The 21,502-nt window shown below is 46.0% G+C and overlaps 1 protein-coding gene across 1 annotated transcript in view; it reads left to right on the forward strand.

Moving 5' to 3' along the window:
- Positions 1 to 21,502, forward strand: part of LOC126161623 (ubiquinol-cytochrome-c reductase complex assembly factor 1) — a 123,974-nt gene that overhangs the window by 77,649 nt on the left and 24,823 nt on the right. The window contains exon 3 of the mRNA XM_049917583.1: positions 9,881 to 9,953. Coding sequence (XP_049773540.1) covers positions 9,881 to 9,953 — 73 coding nt within the window. The remainder of the gene's footprint in view (positions 1 to 9,880; positions 9,954 to 21,502) is intronic.

The raw sequence follows: 21,502 nt of genomic DNA on the forward strand, positions 1-21,502 counted from the left end.
TAAAAGCAGCCTTTGGACTTATGTGATGATATGAACAGCAGCAGCAAAAACAACAGCAATAATACAATGTCTTGTGAAACAAATTATTAAGAGGATCTGCAGACAACTGTGCTATTTAGTAATGTTTGTAGCAGACAGGAAGTCTTTCAGGTGCAATTTTTGGGGCCTCTTATGTTGGCAGCGTTACCAATAACTATAAGTGGTATTTGATGAATGAATGCCCGAAGCTTTGTCACACATAGTTACAGTGCACTGCTCTTTATTCTATACAATATGTTTGGCACTCATTTCAAGGTGCCAGTGTTTTAGTTGGTAATATTTTCAACATGTCTCATTACTACTAAATAGTTGAGACTTTCTCAACCAACTTAAGAAATACTTTATAAAACAGAACAGGAGATTACTTTTTCCCAAGGAATGTAACTGCCGTTCCTCAGTACCTTAGCCTTTGGTGTAATTCTGGCACATGCCTCTACTACACTGCCATTGAACCTAGACATGAACATCATCATCTTTTCTTGGAAAAGTTAGCAATTTCATACTGCTTTTTTCATCAAGATTGATTGTGTATTGTTCTGCAAATTTTGTCAGTCCTCAAACTATCAACACATTTTACTGTATCAAATTTCTTTGGAAGATATTGTTTGTAAGTGTAAATACAAAACAATATTTTCTTTGAATCCAGGGGTCAGGAAGAGCTTGCATGTTCAATTTAAATAGGAATCCAAGGAAAATCCCCCCTGCGGGTTCGGGGGTTAGAATAGGCCCACGGTATTCCTGCCTGTCGTAAGAGGCGACTAAAAGGAGTCTCACATGTTTTGGCCTTATGTGATGGTCCCCTCTCGGGTTTGACCTTCATCTTTCTAAATTCTTCCGAAGAGCGAGCCAATTGGGGAAGGGCGCCTTACATGGTGCACTGTATCCGTCGTGCAATTAGACCTTTAGCCGTCTTTCACGTCGTTGCAATGGTGTCCCGCTCGTTTTCGATCTTTAGGGCGGGGATACGTCCCTGGGTGCGATTACCACGCTGCCCTCTGCAATGTTTCTTTTAACTGCGACGACGACCTTGGACAGTTTTGCACCTAAGATCCAGCACGGTAGCCAGTCCGTTGTGGTGGGGCCGCCATGTACCCTCTTGGTTGTAGCCCCCTGACAACACAGGGATCGCTCTACTGATGCCTGCGCCGTTAACTCCCCACGTATGCCAAGGAGTAGATGCCTATCCTCCTGGGGTATCAGGACTCCCGGCAACGGCCATCCTGCCAGGTGGCCTTTGCTGTGGCTGGGTGGCGCCCATGGGGAGGGCCCTTGGTCGGAGTAGGTGGCATCAGGGCGGATGACCCGCAATGAAGCGTGGTACATCATCTCTCGCTGGCGGCCAGCCGCCAGCAGTCTCTAAGCGTTCTCGGGCTCAATTTAATGCTCAGAAGTACGATCCGAAAACGTTCCCCTCCCTGGCCACGCCGTGGGAAGAGCGTAAGTCCCAGGATGGAGGTAACAGTTATTCGCCCCGATTCTTAGTTTGCACGAGAGCTGATGGGGAGTCTTTTCTCTCCACAAAGCCTCAGTTCTTCGTCGAGCATTTAGAGGACAAGTTTGGGGAGGTGGAGGGCTTGTCTAAAATGCGCTCTGGCTCAGTACTGATACACACGGCATCCTCCGCCCAGTCACGCAGGTTACTTGCTTGTGACAAGTTGGGGGATGTTAACGTTACTATTACTCCACATAAGAGTTTAAATATGGTCCAGGGTGTTATTTTCCATAGGGACCTCCTTTTGCAGTCTGATGACGAGCTGCGCGCCAACTTAGAACGTAGAGGTGTTCATTTCGTCCGGCGCGTTCATCGGGGTCCGAGGGACAATCAGGTTGCTACTGGTGCCTTCATCTTGGCCTTCGAGGGTGATACGTTACCGGAAAAGGTCAAGGTGATGGTCTACCGATGTGACGTCAAGCCCTATATCCCTCCCCCGATGCGGTGCTTCAAGTGCTGGAAGTTCGGCCATATGTCTTCCTAATGCACTTCCAGCCTCACATGTCGAGATTGCGGACGCCCATCTCATCCCGATACTCCATGTGCCCCGCCTCCCATCTGCGTCAACTGCGGGGAGCACCATTCACCTTGCTCGCCAAACTGCAGAATATTCCAGAAAGAGCGCAAAATCATGGAATATAAGACCCTGGACCGACTGACTTATACTGAGGCCAAACGGAAATACGACCGATTACATCCAGTGCGAATGACAACTTCCTACGCCGCTGCTACAACACCTGTGCTAGCCCCATCAGTTTCGAGCCTTCCGGCCGGATCGACGAGTGGTACAACTCCTCCTGCCCCCTTGCCAGTGGGGGGCTCTACCCACCGGGTTGCTCCTGTGCCACCTACCTCAGGAGCAACACCATCCCCCCCATCGGGGACGTCGGTCCCCGCTTCTACGCCGGAGAAGTGTCCAACTTCTTCGGCTTCTCACGCTCGCAAGGGGTCCCTTGGGTCCCTCCCTTCCCAGGTTTCCACCGGCGGGAAGGCTGACGATCGACAGTGGCGTAAGTGCCCACAATCTGCAGGTCGAAGGGCTTCCCGATCCTCCTCAGTCCCGGAGACTGAATCGGTGAAGCCCTCCCAGCCAGTTAAACCCAAGGAGCAGCGTGAGAAATCAAAGAAGAGCAGCTCTAAGCCCAAGGAACGCGCGGTGGTAGCCACCCCATCGCAACCTTCTAGCTCTGCGTCTGGGGACGAGGTGGAGATTCTGGCGTCCGCTGAGGACCTCGATCTCGCCGGTCCCTCAGACGCCGTGAATAGCAATAGCACTAGCACGGGTGCTCAATCGGAGGCAGCAGGTGACCCAGCGGCGTAATCTGCCGTCCCAGTCCCGGCACGCCTTTCTCAGCCATGGACAAAACCATCCTCCAGTGGAACTGCAGCGGTTTCTTCCACCATCTAGCTGAGCTCCGCCAACTTATCAGCCTTCACCCTTTCCTCTGCATTGCTCTGCAGGAAACTTGGTTTCCAGCAATGCGCACCCCCGCCCTCCGTGGCTATCGGGGTTATTATAAGAACCGAGCAGCTTATGAAAGGGTGTCTGGTGGCGTCTGCATCTATGTCCTTAACTCTCTTCACAGCGAGTCTGTCCCTCTACAAACAGCTTTAGAGGCTGTCGCTGTTAGGGTGTGGACGCCACAGGCTCTTACCGTCTGCAGTCTTTACCTTCCACCGGAGGGCGATGTCGCGCAGCATGTCCTGGCTGCGCTGATAGCCCAATTGCCGCCACCTTTCTTCTTACTGGGCGACTTTAACGCCCATAACCCTCTGTGGGGTGGGTCAGTGGCAACAGGTCGAGGCGCCACCGTTGAGCATTTATTGTCGCAGCTCGATCTCTCGATTTTGAATGATGGTGCCTCCACACACTTCAGTGTGGCGCATGGCACCTACTCCGCCATTGACCTTTCAATCTGTAGCCCTAGCCTCTTACCATCTGTCCACTGGAGTGTGCATGACGACCTGTGTGGTAGTGACCACTTTCCGATTTTTCTGTCACTACCACAGCGTCACTTTTCTGGGCGCCCTAGCAGATGGGCTATGAATAAGGCTGACTGGGACTTGTTCTCCTCCACTGCCGCTATTGAGCCTCTCTCAACTGATGCCATTGATGCGGTTGTTACATCGGTCACCGCCGGCATCGTCACTGCCGCCGAGTCTGCCATTCCCCGTTCTTCTGGGTCCCCTCGGCGGAGGGCTGTGCCTTGGTGGTCGCCTGAGATCGCTGAAGCGATTAAAAATCGCCGGCGGGCGCTCCAGCGTCACAAGCGACATCCCTCCATGGACCACCTTATCGCCTTCAAACGGCTGCGTGCGCGGGCCCGCCTCCTTATCTGCCAAGGCAAGAAGGAGTGCTGGGAGCGGTATGTGTCCACCATTGGACTCCATGTCACTCCATCGCAGGTGTGGGCCAAGATTCGACGGGTCTTCGGCTATCGGACCCCTGCCAGCGTCCCTGCGCTCTCACTGAATGGAGCAGTTTGTACTGACTCCGACGTCATTGCAAACCGCTTAGCAGAGCATTTTGCTATGAGTTCCGCTTCTGCGAATTACCCCCAGGCCTTCCGCTCCATTAAAGAGCGGATGGAACGTCGGAGCCTTTCTTTTCGCACCAACGCTTCTGAACCCTACAACGCTCCATTCAGTGAGTGGGAATTTCAGAGTGCCCTTGCCGCTTGCCCTGATACCGCTCCCGGGCCAGATCGCATCCACTGTCAGATGCTGAAACACCTTTCAGTGGACTGCAAGCGACGCCTCCTCGACCTTTACAACCGTCTCTGGGTCGAGGGTGAGTTTCCGTCGCAATGGCGGGAAAGTATTGTCATCCCCATTTTGAAACCTGGAAAGAACCCTCTGGAGGTGGACAGCTACCGTCCCATTAGTCTCACCAACGTTCTTTGCAAGTTGCTTGAACGGATGGTGAGCCGGAGCTTAAATTGGGTGCTGGAGTCTCGGGGCCTTCTGGCTCCGTCTCAGGGTGGGTTCCGTAAAGGCCGCTCCGCCACCGACAATCTGGTGAGCCTTGAGTCGGCCATCCGTACAGCTTTTGCCCGCCGTCAGCACCTGGTCGCTGTCTTTTTCAACATGCGGAAGGCGTACGATAAGACATGGCGTCATCACATCCTTTCTACGCTTCATGGATGGGGTCTTCGGGGCCCTCTGCCGATCTTTATTATAAATTTTCTGTCGTATCGTACCTTCCGCGTGCAAGTCGCGGCCTCGTATAGTTCCTCCCTCGTCCAGGAGAACGGGGTACCCCAGGGCTCTGTCCTCAGTGTCTGCCTGTTTTTAATTGCAATAAACGGTCTCGCTGCGGCAGTAGGAAATTCTGTCTACGCTTCCCTGTATGCTGACGACTTCTGTCTTTACTATAGTTCTATTAGCATTGCAGCAGCTGAACGTCAGCTACAGGGCGCAATCCGCAAGGCGCAGTCTTGGGCTGTAGCGCGTGGTTTTCAGTTTTCGGCTGCCAAGACCCGCGTTATGCATTTCTGCCGGCGCCGAACGGTCCATCCTGAGCCGCGGCTTTACCTTGCCGACGAACTTCTTGCTGTGGTGGAGACCCACAGGTTTTTGGGTGTCCTTTTTGATGCCCGGTTGACTTGGCTGCCTCATATCCGGCAGCTTAAACAAGCGTGTTGGCGGCATCTCAACGCCCTGCGTTGTTTGAGCCACACCCGCTGGGGCGCCGACCGATCTACCCTGTTGCGGCTCTACCAGGCGTTAATCCAGTCTCGCCTGGATTATGGGTGCCTAGCTTATGGCTCAGCATCCCCATCTGCGTTGCGGGTGCTGGACCCAATTCTCCACAGCGGGATACGCCTTGCCACTGGTGCTTTCTGCACCAGCCCTGTGGACAGCGTCCTAGTGGAGGCAGGTGTACCTCCACTGCGGTTCCGATGCCAACGTTTGCTGGCCGCTTATGCTGCCCATGTTTTTAGCTTGCCCGGGCATCCAAATTATCGTGTCCTGTTCCCGCAGTCAGTCGTCCATCTGCCAGACCGTCGGCCCCGGTCGGGTTGTCCGATCGCCGTACGCATCAAGGAGCTTCTCTCCGGGCTTGGGTTTTTCCCAGTTCCACCTCCTTTCCGGGCGCCTCTGCGTACACCCCCGTGGTGTGTTCCTCGCCCTTGCCTTCGGCTCGACTTGGCACAGGGCTCGAAGGACTCGGTCCCTCCAGAGGCCTTCCGCCGCCGCTTTTATTCCATCCTGGCCACGTATCAGGGCTCTGGAATTGTTTACACCGACGGTTCGATGGTTGCTGGTCGTGTCGGGTATGCGCTAACTCTAGGGGACCATTCTGAACAACGGTCCTTGGCGGCTGGCTGCAGCGTTTACACTGCTGAGCTAGTCGCCATCTTTCGTGCCCTAGAGCATATCCGCTCCTGCTCAGGTGAGTCCTTCGTTATCTGTAGCGATTCCCTGAGCGGTTTACGAGCTCTCGACCAGTGTTTTCCTCGTTCTCGTCTGGTGATGGCTATCCATGAGTCCCTGCATACTCTTGCGCGTTGCAGCCGCTCTGTGGTCTTTGTGTGGACCCCCGGTCATGTCGGTATCCCGGGCAATGAACATGTTGACCGCCTGGCGAAAGAGGCCACGAGTAAACAGTCTCTGGACGTTGGCCTCCCAGAGACTGATTTGCGGGCAGTCCTCCGCCGAAAAGTTTTTGCGCTTTGGGACGCTGAATGGCGCAATCGGATCATGCCCAATAAACTCCGTGCCATCAAGGAGACGACGACTGTGTGGCGGTCATCCCTGCGAGCCAACCGCAGGGACTCTGTCGTCCTTTGTCGGCTCCGCATTGGCCACTCCCACCTGACACACAGTTATTTACTGCGCCGGGAGGACCCTCCTGTATGTCGCTGCGGGGCGGCTTTGACAGTGGCCCACATTTTGTTGGCCTGCCCCCTTTTAGCTGTGGTCAGGCAGACATTTGCGCTGCCTGATACGCTCCCTGCCCTCTTATGTGATGACCCTGGTATGGCTGACTTAGTTTTCCGTTTTATTCGGGCAGGGGGTTTTTATTATTTACTCTGAGTGTTTGTTCTGTTCTTTTGTGTTGATTCTGGCCATTGGCCTACGATTTTACGCTGAGTTTTTAATGTGTTCTCGGTGGTTGGCTTTTCCTTTTTATCTCTATGGTCGGCCAACCACTGTCACACTCTGTGTGATTTTAATTTGTTTCGTCTGATCTCTGTAGGAGTATTTCTTGTCCTGTGTCGTCTGACGTCTTTCCTGTTGTTCGTTTTTTATTCTCTTTGGGTGGTTTTACTTTTTTTGGAAAAAGGGACCGATGACCGTCGCAGTCTGGTCCCTTTAATCCCCCCCAAACCAACCAATCCAAGGAAAATGAATACGTTAATGTCAATGAAACAACCAGACATCTTCTGTAATAATTGAATAATTAGTCACTTTGCTTGTCACCTGTAACCTGTTGATAACTAATAGTTTAGTGGAGGTGCAGCACATAGCAAGCAGACTAGCTAAATAAATGGAACCACATTATGGGGTATGGCAGTTACATTTCTTGGGAAAAAGTAATCACCTGTTCTGGTTTATGAAGTATTTCGTAAGTTGGCGGAGACAGAGTGTCAACTGTTTAGTGCCAATGAGACATGTTGGTAGTATTGTTGGTGTTATTACTTCTTAGGGTCGTCGCTATGTCAGTTTCCTCACAGAATATCCCTTTTTTCCAGTGATGTGCTTTATCTTGTGGATAAACTTTTGAATAGTACTAATTTGTCTTCTCCTTTGCAAACATAAATGGCTTTCTTCATAGGAGTGTCAGCTGGTATGATAATAAGTGGCTTTATCGTGAGGAAGGGTGATGTGATGTATTTTTCTAGTCAGTTGATACATATTGGTCACTGTCAATTATTCTGTTGGACGGTTTGAGTGTTCCTTTCTCAGGCTTTTAAGCAAGGTAATTGCAGACTTAGATTCCAAGAAAATGATGATATGGGTTTGTGTTAATAATTAGTGAGCATACTCTGTAGCTTGCGACATAGCAGAAAACTCAGCAGTCAAGATAGGGTCCCGCTGTTCTCTCAACTACAAAACAAGTTATACATAATACTGACATGGGCTTATAGGCAAAGAATAAAACATGTACCTTGTACTGGTTTTAAATTGAGTAAACAGTATCTGCCATTCTAGAAAGTAGACTGCTGCCTATCAGGTTTGTGGTTTATCGATTAGCATTATTGCTGCTTGCATTGGTCAGGTGCATTGAATGTGGAATTGATGTATTCGAGAGTGTTATATTCAGTGTTGTGCAGGATCTCATTGGCACATCGCCAATAGTATACGAAATGACAGACACATTGTTCATTCAACCATTAGGATCATACAGCTCCGTTGTATATCTTGATTCAGGAAATTGCTTGTTTACAGCAGGTCAAGTATCCATTTGGATGTTGTGATAACTTCTGGAGCATCAAGACTGTCAGCACAATGACCTTAGCCATGGCTTAGCTTGACACAGAATCAGAGAGAGGCACACCAATAGTGGTGCACTTGACGACAGTACTGGGCACAGGAGTGACATTGAGTCATCTTCCCAGATGAGGCCCAGTTCTGCATGCACCAACACAATGGACATGTCGGTGTGTGGCAGCTCAGAGGAGAATGAACATTGCATTTGTCACCATCATACAGGTTCAACCTATGGCATGAGGTGCCTTTCAGTACACAATATGATCACCGTGCTTTGAATAGCCAGTACTTGGACAGCAGGCATTACATGTTTGAGGTGTTAAGGCTAGTGGCTGTGCCATACAGGACTCCGTAACTTTATCTTCCAACAAAATAATGCAAGATCACATGTTGCCCCTCCTGTCCTGACCTGTCTTGAAACATAGGGTGTTGGCATGTTGCCTTGGCCATCACATTGTGCCAGATCTGTCAACCACTGATATCATATAGTCAAGGGTTTCTGAGAGACTGACACACTACCAAATGCCAACTACTATGATTGATGAACTCGAGCATGGATTTGAAGCACCATGGAATGACGTACCCATATTTTTAGTTCGTGCCCATCGAGGTTAGCGTCACTGTTGCTGCCAGGGATGGCAGTGTTATGTGTTAAACTTTGCACTCTGTAAAGCCCCAAAACATCTGCAAATTTAATAATGTATTGCTCCTACTGTGCCATGTTTGCACAATAAGTACATTTTTGTTATTTGCGAACCGTTCTGGTGCTGCAGTTTTAATGGTCAATAAGTATATAGGATACATATTTTGAAAATATTTAAAATGATATTCTATCTTCATACTACAGGGTGTCACAAAAGATATGCTACAACTCTTTTGTGTTACAGTGTCAAAGCTAATTAAGATACTCACACCATGTGGCTTATGGGGCACACTATCTCACAAAGTTTTTATGCCATTCAGTTAGTTTCAACATGTTCACCTTTGGTGGCACACACAACATTCAGTCTGTATTCAATTTCTATCCTCACTGGTGCAACATATCCGCATCAGCTGTGCGGTGGCAGCAGTGATCTGGTTCTTTCAATCATTGATGTGGTTGGCAGCAGTGATCTGGTTCTTTCAATCATTGATGTGGTTGGCAGCAGTGATCTGGTTCTTTAAATCATAGATGTGTTTGACAGGCATTTGGTAGACTCTATCCTTGATATAATCGCATAGAAAAAAGTCCATCTGTGTAATGTCAGGTGACCTAGAAGGTCAGGAAAGTGAACCATCCCTGCCAATTCAGTGTTCTGGAAAGACCTGGTCTAGAGCATATTGCACAGTCTGAGCCCATGCGGCTGTTCACCATCTTGTTGGAAAACAACTGTCTTGGCAGTCAGTTAGTTGTGTTAACAAAAACAGCTCCAGCATATCAAGGTAATTGTTAGAATCAACTGCTTTTTTTTTCTGAGAAAAAAATTATCCCACAATGCTTAACTCATGGCAACCTGGAACACACACAAACAAAACTTTGTGAGTTTGTCTATCACGTAAGTCAAACATGGTGTGAATGTCTTAACTAATTTGTGTGCTATAACACATTGAAGTTGTAGGCTTTCCTTTTGGGGCACCTAAAGTATAAAATTTGCAGCACTGATGTACTTAAGAGTCTCATGATTTTATATTCTGAAAAGTAACTCACCAGTCTCCATATAAGTGAAGCAACCAATGTCACATATAACCAAGGCCTGCTCAATGTATCTGTATGTTACTGGCTTTATTTGTGAGATCAAAGGCGATCTTGCCCCTTACATTGCATCTATCCTATCATTCATTGGAGTGTCTGTGTTAACTGACAGTACATCTTTTCTGTCTTCCTATTATTTTGTGAAAGTAACTTACTTCTTTTTCCTTTTTGTTTGGTAGAAACTCAAAAGAGCTGGATACCTCCTTTATGAGAATGCTGCTGACAGAATAGATTACAAGAAATTTTTTAAAGGTATTGTGTCAAAAGAGATGTTAATTATTATTGTATTAAAAGGATTTTGTTTTGTGCATGTATTCACTATACGTAATTTATGGGTTGTGTGGTGGTTACAGTGCTGAATATTGTGGTAATGCAATGGGACTTTCACCACACAGTATTGCTTTCATCATATTTCAATTTCTTAAATTTGTCATTAAAGACTATCTTGTTTCCATTCCCCAATTAAAAGTTTTGTTTTCTGTACTTCACTTCAGTTATTCCCTTTTATGTTGGATGTGTCGTCTTATTTTGAGTGCAGTATGTAGATGAAAAAATATAATGAGAAGCAGATTATAAGCATTAGCACCAGCATTATCTAGGAAGTTGTATGACTTTTTAAATTACTTAAGTGCCACTAATTTCTCAAGGTGTGATGCAGAAAGTATTGTGCCATTTTATGTTAAAATGTAAAAACTGCAATAACACACAAATACTAAGAACAGTAGCATCATTATTTTTTGTGTGTATGTAATACCATGGACTACATTAATATACAACATGAAAACAATTAAAACTTCTGTTAACATGGAGGGAAAAATTTAGGAATTTTAAAGATCAAAAATTAAAACTTCTAATCATGGTGGTACACATTTGCCCTGCCTATGCTTAAGAAAATGTATTTTATTTGAAAATAGTGAACTATATTTCATGAAGTATGATTATCAGTTTCCTTGTTGTATTTTAGAAACATATTATTACTGGAAAGAACTTGTGGAAAAAATCAAATATTCACTGAGCGTTTCATCATTATACATTCTATATAACTGACATGAGAATATAAAACTTTATTTACATAATATAATGTAGGCTTTCATGACCAAGAAAAATCATTGTAAACATATGAAACAGACATTTGCTCTGATTACGGGAGACATAGTTGGTCAGACAGCAACAGCTTATGTCAGTGGTAGAAATCGGCATGGATGAAGCACAACTGTATGTGTTGTTACAATTCCCAATAGCAAGTAAGAAATCACCTTACCAGTGATTCACAGTTCATCCCAATGAAATGAGGAACTGTAGGAAAATGGGTATGAGTGAGGACACAAGAAGTATTATTAACATAAGAGTGAAGAGAGATCTGCGTGCTAGTGTCAGTAGAGGAACTAAGAGATTGTCAGGGTGAGACTCTTACAATCTGTCAGACTGTGGAAAAGGCAAGTGAGGTAGAATCGTTCTTGGGGAGAAATGGAGTTGCTGTTTTACCTCCAAAGATGTCAGGGAATAGTTTCATTTATATTGCCTTTTTACCTCTGAAGATGTCTCCCATAATCAAGGATGAAATTTCAAGGAACACTTTCATGTATCGACATGGCTTCTTAGCTCAGAAATTTTAACTGAAATTTACTCACACCTGGGATACAACAACAGGCTGCAACAAAATTCTTATTAAACAAATATACCACTAGTTAAAATCATATTTGATATTTTTGCTTCATCTTATCTTGTTGCACACTTTACTATTTGTAGAGGCAATAGATAAGTCATCATCAACATTGTATGTTCAAAATTTCAACTACTCTCAACAAAACTAGTGAGCTCATTCCCCCCCCCCCCCCCCCCCCCCCCTCTCTCCTCTCTCTCTCTCTCTCTCTCTCTCTCTATATATATATATATATATATATATATATATATATATATATATATATATATATATATATAAAAGAAAGATGATGAGACTTACCAAACAAAAGCGCTGGCAGGTCGATAGACACACAAACATACACACAAAAATATAGCTTTCGCAACCAACGGTTGCCTCGTCAGGAAAGAGGGAAGGAGAAGGAAAGACAAAAGGATATGGGTTTTAAGGGAGAGGGTAAGGAGTCATTCCAATCCCGGGAGCGGAAAGACTTACCTTAGGGGGAAAAAAGGACAGGTATACACTCGCGCGCGCACACACACACATATCCATCCGCATATACACAGACACAAGCTTGTGTCTGTGTATATGCGGATGGATATGTGTGTGTGTGCGAGTGTATACCTGTCCTTTTTTCCCCCTAAGGTAAGTCTTTCCGCTCCCGGGATTGGAATGACTCCTTACCCTCTCCCTTAAAACCCATATCCTTTTGTCTTTCCTTCTCCTTCCCTCTTTCCTGACGAGGCAACCGTTGGTTGCGAAAGCTAGATTTTTGTGTGTATGTTTGTGTTTGTTTGTGTGTCTATCGACCTGCCAGCGCTTTTGTTTGGTAAGTCTCATCATCTTTCTTTTTAAATATATTTTTCCCACGTGGAATGTTTCCCTCTCTCTCTCTCTCTCTCTCTCTCTCTCTCTCTCTCTCTCTCTCTCTCTCTATATATATATATATATATATATATATATATATATATATATATATATATATATATATATATATATATATATATATATATATATATACAAAGATGATGTGACTTACCAAATGAAAGTGCTGGCAGGTCGACAGACACACAAACATACACACAAAATTCAAGCTTTCGCAACAAACTGTTGCCTCATCAGGAAAGAGGGAAGGAGAGGGAAAGACGAAAGGATGTGGGTTTTAAGGGAGAGGGTAAGGAGTCATTCCAGTCCCGGGAGCGGAAAGACTTACCTTAGGGGGAAAAAGGGACGGGTATACACTCGCGCGCGCACACACACACACACACACACACACACACACACACACACACACACATATCCATCCACACGTATACAGACACAAGCAGACATATTTAAAGACAAAGAGTTTGGGCAGAGATGTCAGTCGAGGCAGAAGTGTAGAGGCAAAGATGTTGTTGAATGACAGGTGAGGTATGAGTGGCGGCAACTTTAAATTAGCGGAGATTGAGGCCTGGTGGATAACGGGAAGAGAGGATATATTGAAGAGCAAGTTCCCATCTCCGGAGTTCGGATAGGTTGGTGTTGGTGGGAAGTATCCAGATAATCCGGACGGTGTAACACTGCGCCAAGATGTGCTGGCCGTGCACCAAGGCATGTTTAGCCACAGGGTGATCCTCATTACCAACAAACACTGTCTGCCTGTGTCCATTCATGCGAATGGACAGTTTGTTGCTGGTCATTCCCACATAGAATGCATCACAGTGTAGGCAGGTCAGTTGGTAGATCACGTGGGTGCTTTCACACGTGGTTCTGCCTTTGATTGTGTACACCTTCCGGGTTACAGGACTGGAGAAGGTGGTGGTGGGAGGGTGCATGTGACAGGTTTTACACCGGGGGCGGTTACAAGGGTAGGAGCCAGAGGGTAGGGAAGGTGGTTTGGGGATTTCATAGGGATGAACTAAGAGGTTACGAAGGTTAGGTGGACGGCGGAAAGACACTCTTGGTGGAGTGGGGAGGATTTCATGAAGGATGGATCTCATTTCAGGGCAGGATTTGAGGAAGTTGTATCCCTGCTGGAGAGCCACATTCAGAATCTGATCCAGTCCCGGAAAGTATCCTGTCACCAGTGGGGCACTTTTGTGGTTCTTCTGTGGCAGGTTCTGGGTTTGAGAGGATGAGGAAGTGGCTCTTGTTATTTGCTTCTGTACCAGGTCGGGAGGGTAGTTGCGGGATGCGAAAGCTGTTGTCAGGTTGTTGGTGTAATGCTTCAGGGATTCCGGACTGGAGCAGATTCGTTTGCCACGAAGACCTAGGCTGTAGGGAAGGGACCGTTTGATGTGGAATGGGTGGCAGCTGTCGTAATGGATGTACTGTTGCTTGTTGGTGGGTTTGATGTGGACGGACATGTGAAGCTGGCCATTGGACAGGTGAAGGTCAACATCAAGGAAAGTGGCATGGTATTTGGAGTAGGACCAGGTGAATCTGATGGAACCAAAGGAGTTGAGGTTGGAGAGGAAATTCTGGAGATATTCTTCACTGTGAGTCCAGATCATGAAGATGTCATCAATAAATCTGTACCCAACTTTGGGTTGGCAGGCCTGGGTAACCAAGAAGGCTTCCTCTAAGCGACCCATGAATAGGTTGGTGTACGAAGGGGCCATCCTGGTACTGACATCTCTGCCCAAACTCTTTGTCTTTAAATATGTGTGCTTGTGTCTGTATATGTGTGGATGGATATGTGTGTGTGTGTGCGAGTGTATACCCGTCCTTTTTTCCCCATAAGGTAAGTCTTTCCACTCCCGGGACTGGAATGACTCCTTACCCTCTCCCTTAAAACCCACATCCTTTCGTCTTTCCCTCTCCTTCCCTCTTTCCTGATGAGGCAACAGTTTGTTACGAAAGCTTGAATTTTGTGTGTATGTTTGTGTTCGTTTGTGTGTCTGTCGACCTGCCAGCACTTTCATTTGGTAAGTCACATCATCTTTGTTTTTAGATATATTTTTCCTACGTGGAATGTTTCCTTCTATTATTCTGTTATAAGCATATCATTAATTTGAACCCAACAATTACGTTTGTTATTGTCGCTGCTGCATTTCGAAATCTTTCCTGTCGTCTTATTTTCTCTTTATTTTCTCTTTCTGTTTTTACCAGTAGTCTCACTTTGTATTCACCTTCCCCTTTTACCGTAATCTACTATACAATTTTATCCCGCCTATATATACTCTATAATACGTAACCCACTTCCAAATCATAACAAAAAAATTTTATTTTCCGCTTTCAGCACTACGGCTAACTGTTTCTAGTTCAATAACAGCTGCTTTCACGTATTAAACAACCATTTCGGCTAGTTCTATTAACTTTCACTTTATTTCCACTTCCGTTTTTCGCACATCACTGATCATTTTAGCCGCTCCCCACAGGTTTTAACGTCATTATTTCTTCGTCAGACTATTGTTAGCCCCAGTTTCGTAATCTTTCACCACAACACCACTCCTTTTAATACGTTTTTTTTTTTAAATTTTCCCGAATTTTTCCGTCCTTTAACGTGATTTAGCGGCAACACAACCACCTAACCTTTATGCACGTCGCTGTCTACCAATCCAAGTTCACCACAGGATCAACTTAACCAACTCTTTTCCACCTTTTTTCATACCAGATCTCCAGTTGCTTTCTAGTTCACCTTTATCTCTCCCCATATATTTCTATCTTTCATTTTCATTTCAACCTCATGTTAAACTTTCCACCTTCTAATACCATGTCACCCTCACAACACCCCCACAACGACCCCATTAAGTTTCATTTACATTCCCTCCGCAAACATGCCTTCACCCTAGCCAGATTACGCTCGCATATTTTATTTTCTCAGGCTTGTCTGACATTTGGCATAACCCCAAAAGGCCTCACACTTAAAGTTCCCATCTCTGGCTGCAACCCTTCTTTCCATCAGTCCCTATACCAGTTCCAAACTGAACAATCCATTGCCCTCACCCACCTAATCGTTCACCTACACATCAACTCAGCCAATGAACACACCCGTCAACTCCTATCCTTAATAAAAGTCCTCAATCTTTCCTCCCCCACATCCACTCCGGCTATTCAGAGCATCCTCCTACAGGCCAACTGCAAATTAGAACAGCATGCCACCCTTCACCTCAAAAAACTATCCAATCTCCTGGTTTCCCACCTCCGGATAGGCAACTCACTCACCCTTCACAACCTTTCCAGCAAACCTCAACCACCTCTCATTGCACACAAACCCAGTCTCTACCATCTACTCAATCTGCCACTTCCAGCTCCACTCCCTCCAAAACCTCAAAATTCCAATCAACACAATCTGGTACCACAACACCCTAATTCAGTAGTTAACCTTTCCTCCAAACCTCTCTCCCAATCCGAAACCTCTGTCCTATCCAAAGGCCTCACCTTCAGCCCCACTCCCAGATTCAGCCAAACAGCCCTCGTCAAAGATTTACTGTCCTACACCCGTACTCTCTGCTGGAAGTATCACTTTGCCACGAAGAAAAAAGATCCTAATCCTACCCCTAATGATCCAACTCCCCAAGACACTATCCAAATTGAACCCTGCCTGGAACAGTTCCGTCCTCCGTCACAGTGGGACCCACCTCCTCTTCCTCAAAATCACCCTCTCCAAACCTTCCAGGAATTTCTGACTTCTAGCCTTGCCTCTCAATCCTTCTTAAAAAATCTTAATCCTACTCCCAACATCACCACTGCTGAAGCCCAGGCTATCCGTGATCTGAAGGCTGACCGGTCCATCGTCATTCTTCCGGCGGACAAGGGTTCCACGACCGTGGTACTTGATCGTCGGGAGTATGTGGCTGAGGGACTGCGTCAGCTTTCAGACAACACCACATACAAAGTTTGCCAAGGTGATCCCATTCCTGATATCCAGGCAGAGCTTCAAGGAATCCTCAGAATCTTAGGCCCCCTACAAAACCTTTCACCTGACTCCATCAACCTCCTGACCCCACCGACACCCCGCACCCCTACCTACTACCTTCTTCCTAAAATTCACAAACCCAATCATCCCGGCCGCCCCATTGTAGCTGGTTACCAAGCCCCCACAGAACGTATCTCTGCCTACGTAGATCAACACCTTCAACCCATTACACGCAGTCTCCCATCCTTCATCAAAGACACCAACCACTTTCTCGAACGCCTGGAAGCCTTACCCAATCCGTTACCCCAGAAACCATCCTTGTAACCATTGATGCCACATCCTTATACACAAAGATTCCACACGCCCAGGGCCTCGCTGCGATGGAGCACTTCCTTTCACGCCGATCACCTGCCACCCTACCTAAAACCTCTTTCCTCATTACCTTAGCCAGCTTCATCCTGACCCACAACTTCACTTTTGAAGACCAGACATACCAACAATTAAAGGGAACAGCCATGGGTACCAGGATGGCCCCTTCGTACACCAACCTATTCATGGGTCGCTTAGAGGAAGCCTTCTTGGTTACCCAGGCCTGCCAACCCAAAGTTTGGTACAGATTTATTGATGACATCTTCATGATCTGGACTCACAGTGAAGAACTACTCCAGAATTTCCTCTCCAACCTCAACTCCTTTGGTTCCATCAGATTCACCTGGTCCTACTCCAAATCCCATGCCACTTTCCTTGATGTGGACCTTCACCTGTCCAATGGCCAGCTTCACATGTCCGTCCACATCAAACCCACCAACAAGCAACAGTACCTCCATTACGACAGCTGCCACCCATTCCACATCAAACGGTCCCTTCCCTACAGCCTAGGTCTTCGTGGCAAACGAATCTGCTCCAGTCTGGAATCCCTGAAGCATTACACCAACAACCTGACAACAGCTTTCGCATCCCGCAACTACCCTCCCGACCTGGTACAGAAGCAAATAACCAGAGCCACTTCCTCATCCCCTCAAACCCAGAACCTGCCACAGAAGAACCACAAAAGTGCCCCACTGGTGACAGGATACTTTCCGGGACTGGATCAGATTCTGAATGTGGCTCTCCAGCAGGGATACGACTTTCTCAAATCCTGCCCTGAAATGAGATCCATCCTTCATGAAATCCTCCCCACTCCACCAAGAGTGTCTTTCCGCCGTCCACCTAACCTTCGTAACCTCTTAGTTCATCCCTATGAAATCCCCAAACCACCTTCCCTACCTTCTGGCTCCTACCCTTGTAACTGCCCCCGGTGTAAAACCTGTCCCATGCACCCTCCCACCACCACCTACTCCAGTCCTGTAACCCGGAAGGTGTACACAATCGAAGGCAGAGCCACGTGTGAAAGCACCCACGTGATCTACCAACTGACCTGCCTACACTGTGATGCATTCTACGTGGGAATGACCAGCAACAAACTGTCCATTCGCATGAATGGACACAGGCAGACAGTGTTTGTTGGTAATGAGGATCACCCTGTGGCTAAACATGCCTTGGTGCACGGCCAGCACATCTTGGCGCAGTGTTACACCGTCCGGGTTATCTGGATACTTCCCACCAACACCAACCTATCCGAACTCCGGAGATGGGAACTTGCTCTTCAATATATCCTCTCTTCCCGTTATCCACCAGGCCTCAATCTCCGCTAATTTAAAGTTGCCGCCACTCATACCTCACCTGTCATTCAACAACATCTTTGCCTCTGCACTTCTGCCTCGACTGATATCTTTGCCCAAACTCTTTGTCTTTAAATATGTCTGATATGTCTGCTTGTGTCTGTATATGTGTGGATGGATATGTGTGTGTGTGCGCGAGTGTATACCCGTCCCTTTTTCCCCCTAAGGTAAGTCTTTCCGCTCCCGGGACTGGAATGACTCCTTACCCTCTCCCTTAAAACCCACATCCTTTCGTCTTTCCCTCTTTCCTGATGAAGCAACCGTTGGTTGCGAAAGCTTGAATTTTGTGTTTATGTTTGTGTTCGTTTGTGTGTCTGTCGACCTGCCAGCACTTTCATTTGGTAAGTCACATCATCTTTGTTTTTAGGTATATTTTTCCTACGTGGAATGTGTGTGTGTGTGTGTGTGTGTGTGTGTGTCTATATATATATATATATATATATATATATATATATATATATATATATAGAAGGAGACATTCCACGTAGGAAAAATATACCTAAAAACAAAGATGATGTGACTTACCAAACGAAAGCGCTGGCACGTCGATAGACACACAAAATTCTAGCTTTCGCAATCAATGGTTGCCTCGTCAGGAAAGAGGGAAGGAGAGGGAAAGACTAAAGGATTTGGGTTTTGAGGGAGAGGGTAAGGAGTCATTCCAATCCCGGGAGCGGAAAGACTTACCTTAGGGAGGAAAAATGGACGGGTATACACTCGCGCGTGCACGCACACACATATCCATCCACACATATACAGACACAAGCAGACATATACAGAGGCAAAGAGAGATTGGAATGACTCCTTACCCTCTCCCTTAAAACCCACATCCTTTCATCTTTCCGTCTCCTTCCCTCTTTCCTGACGAAGAAACTGTGGGTTGCGAAAGCTCGAAATTTTGTGTGTGTGTTTGTGGTTTTTTTATTGTGCCTATCTACCAGCGCTTTCCCGTTTGGTAAGTCATGGAGTCTTTGTTTTTAATATATATGTATATTCAGCTGTCTGAGACTACAGATGCGTGTGCAAGTTGTGCTTTTGTGTGTGTGTGTGTGTGTGTGTGTGTGTGTGTGTGTGTGTGTGTGTGTGTGCGCGCGCGCGCCCGCGTGCGTGCGTGTATATGTGTGTTTACTGCTGACCAAGGCCTTAATGGCCGAAAGCTATGATTGTATGAATCTTTTTATTGTGCCTATCGCGGCTCAGCATCTCCGCTGTATGGTGAGAGGCAACTTTCCTTCTCTTGTATTGTTGTTGAAAATAATCAGATAGGAGGAGGAGGATGGGAACTTAGTGGTGGCACATAATAAAATTCTTTAGATGACTGTGAACAGCTGATATGGTGCAGTGGTTAAGGCACTAGATCCTTATTTGGAAGGGCTGTGATTGAAATCCCTGTCCAGGCATGCTGTTTTATATTTTCCTTCATTTATGTAAATTGCTTGAGGCAGTTTATAGGATGCTTCATTTCAAAGGATACAACTGATTTGTTTCCCCAATCCAAGTTTGTGCTTTGTTAATAACTAACTCATTGCCATTGGGACAGTAAGCATTGTTCTTCATGTAGATGATGTGGCCATGGCTGGGTGAGCATGGAAAATGTGGAGTTCCTGATGTGGGAATTGGTCTGTGCCACCACTTTGTTATAAAAAGTTATAATGGAACATTTGTAAAAAAATCTCCATTTTTATCTCCAAAAAGTTGTAAAAGACTTTGCTATGCAAGCATTTTGAGAAATTGTACCGTTTTATGGATCTTGATCCAAGCCATTAGTGCGCTACAGACCAGCAAATTTGGGGCATTCCCTATTGTTGTTGCAATGCTGTATTACTCGTGCATTCCTTGTAGACACGAGTCGCGATGGCTTATGGGGGCACCTGAATCAATACATCTCAAAGGTACTCATCTGGCACCAACAGCTTTCCCTCGCTGCCAATCTAACCCGGCTTCACTAGCAGTCGAGCCTGAGTTAGCACATCTTCTATATTTGTACGTGACAGCAGATATTACTTGTGGACATGCGGGGATATTAAATAAAACTTAGCACACCAAAGGCAATTTGATGATGTGGCAATGCCAGTGCACTCTGTAAGGTCAATCGCAAACCAAAACAAGCGCATATCAATCTGAAGTTGTACACTGTGTTGAGATTGATTCTGCTACTGCCATCAGCCACTGCACTGAATGTCTTCCAAGTGTGTGAGATTAGTAAGCAGTCAACTATAGTATGGAAGAAGTTACATCCTGAGACCTTTCAGCTTCGGAAATAGAACCAAAATAACTTGTTGAATAATAAATTGTTGGAGTGACCGAAGACAAGTGCTTGATGAAACAAGTAAATGGAGTACTCAGTGCCATTGTACTGTTAACAGCTTTTAACAGTCTGTAGTTCTCTACTTCATTAGTGTGCGTTATATAATACATGTACTTTATTCCCCTCCCCCCAATGAACCATTTACCTTGTCATTGGTAGGATGGCTTCCATGCCTCAATGATACAGATACCCTTCGCGCATGTGCAACCACAGCAGAGGAGGTATCTGTTGAGAAGCCAGACAAATATGCTGTTCCTGATGAGGGGCAGCAGTCATTGCAGGGGCAACAGTCTGAATAATTAACTGATCTGGCCTTGTACCATTAGTCAAAATGGCCTTGCTGTGCTGGTACTGTGAATCGTTGGAACCAAGGGGAAGCTACAGCCATAATTTTTCCTGAGGGTATTCAGCCCTGCTATAAGGTAGAATGATGATGGCATCCTCTTGGGTTGAATATTCTGGAGGTAAAATAGTCTGCAGGGACCACACAGGAGGATATTGCCATTGGGAGAAACATAACTGGCATTCCACGGATTGGAACGTGGAATGTTAGATCCTTTAATTGGACAGGTAAGTTAAAAAATTTAAAAAAGGAAATGGGTAGGTTGAAGTTATAGTTGGAAATAGTGTGGTTTGATGGCAGGAGAAAAAGGACTTCTGGCCAGTTGAATACAGAGTTATAAATACAAAATCAAATAGGGGTAATACATGAGTAGTTTCAATAATGAATAATAAAACATGAATGTGAGTGGAAGTGTCTGTATGTGTCCTCATTTTTGTAATTGCTCAGACCAACCCTGTAAAATTATATTAATGGTAGCTCCAGTGTCCGGTACTATGGGTACCCTTAAACCAAGTAGCTGTGCAGTGATTGCTGCCTGTACTGTGTCTTCATTTTCATCCTCACAGATGGTAATATCTTCCAGATACAGGTCATCTTTGATATAACCACAGTTTCCATATCTTAAGCTTTTAACTAGTTCCATGCCGCCATCCCTATTACTGGTCATTGAACAGGGGCCTATCGAGACCAGTTAGTTTTCCGAATTACCCTGAGCACTGACCACCTCACATCATGCATCTGGTTTCTCCAGTTAGTGTCTTGTGTGGCTCTCAACTCAAAATTTCGTTGTCCCTGGCCACTAATCAAAACATAATTTTGATTGTACTAATTATAGTCAGGCTGCAGCAAATTATTTTGATGCCCGGTTGCGTTCTGCCCTTGCCAGTGTCTGTTCAGGTCATTGCTCCATGTTGGCAGCACATTGTTCATCTGCTGACAGTAAC

Source organism: Schistocerca cancellata, chromosome 2, assembly GCF_023864275.1.
Source record: "Schistocerca cancellata isolate TAMUIC-IGC-003103 chromosome 2, iqSchCanc2.1, whole genome shotgun sequence".
NCBI classification, from domain to species: Eukaryota; Metazoa; Arthropoda; class Insecta; order Orthoptera; family Acrididae; genus Schistocerca; species Schistocerca cancellata.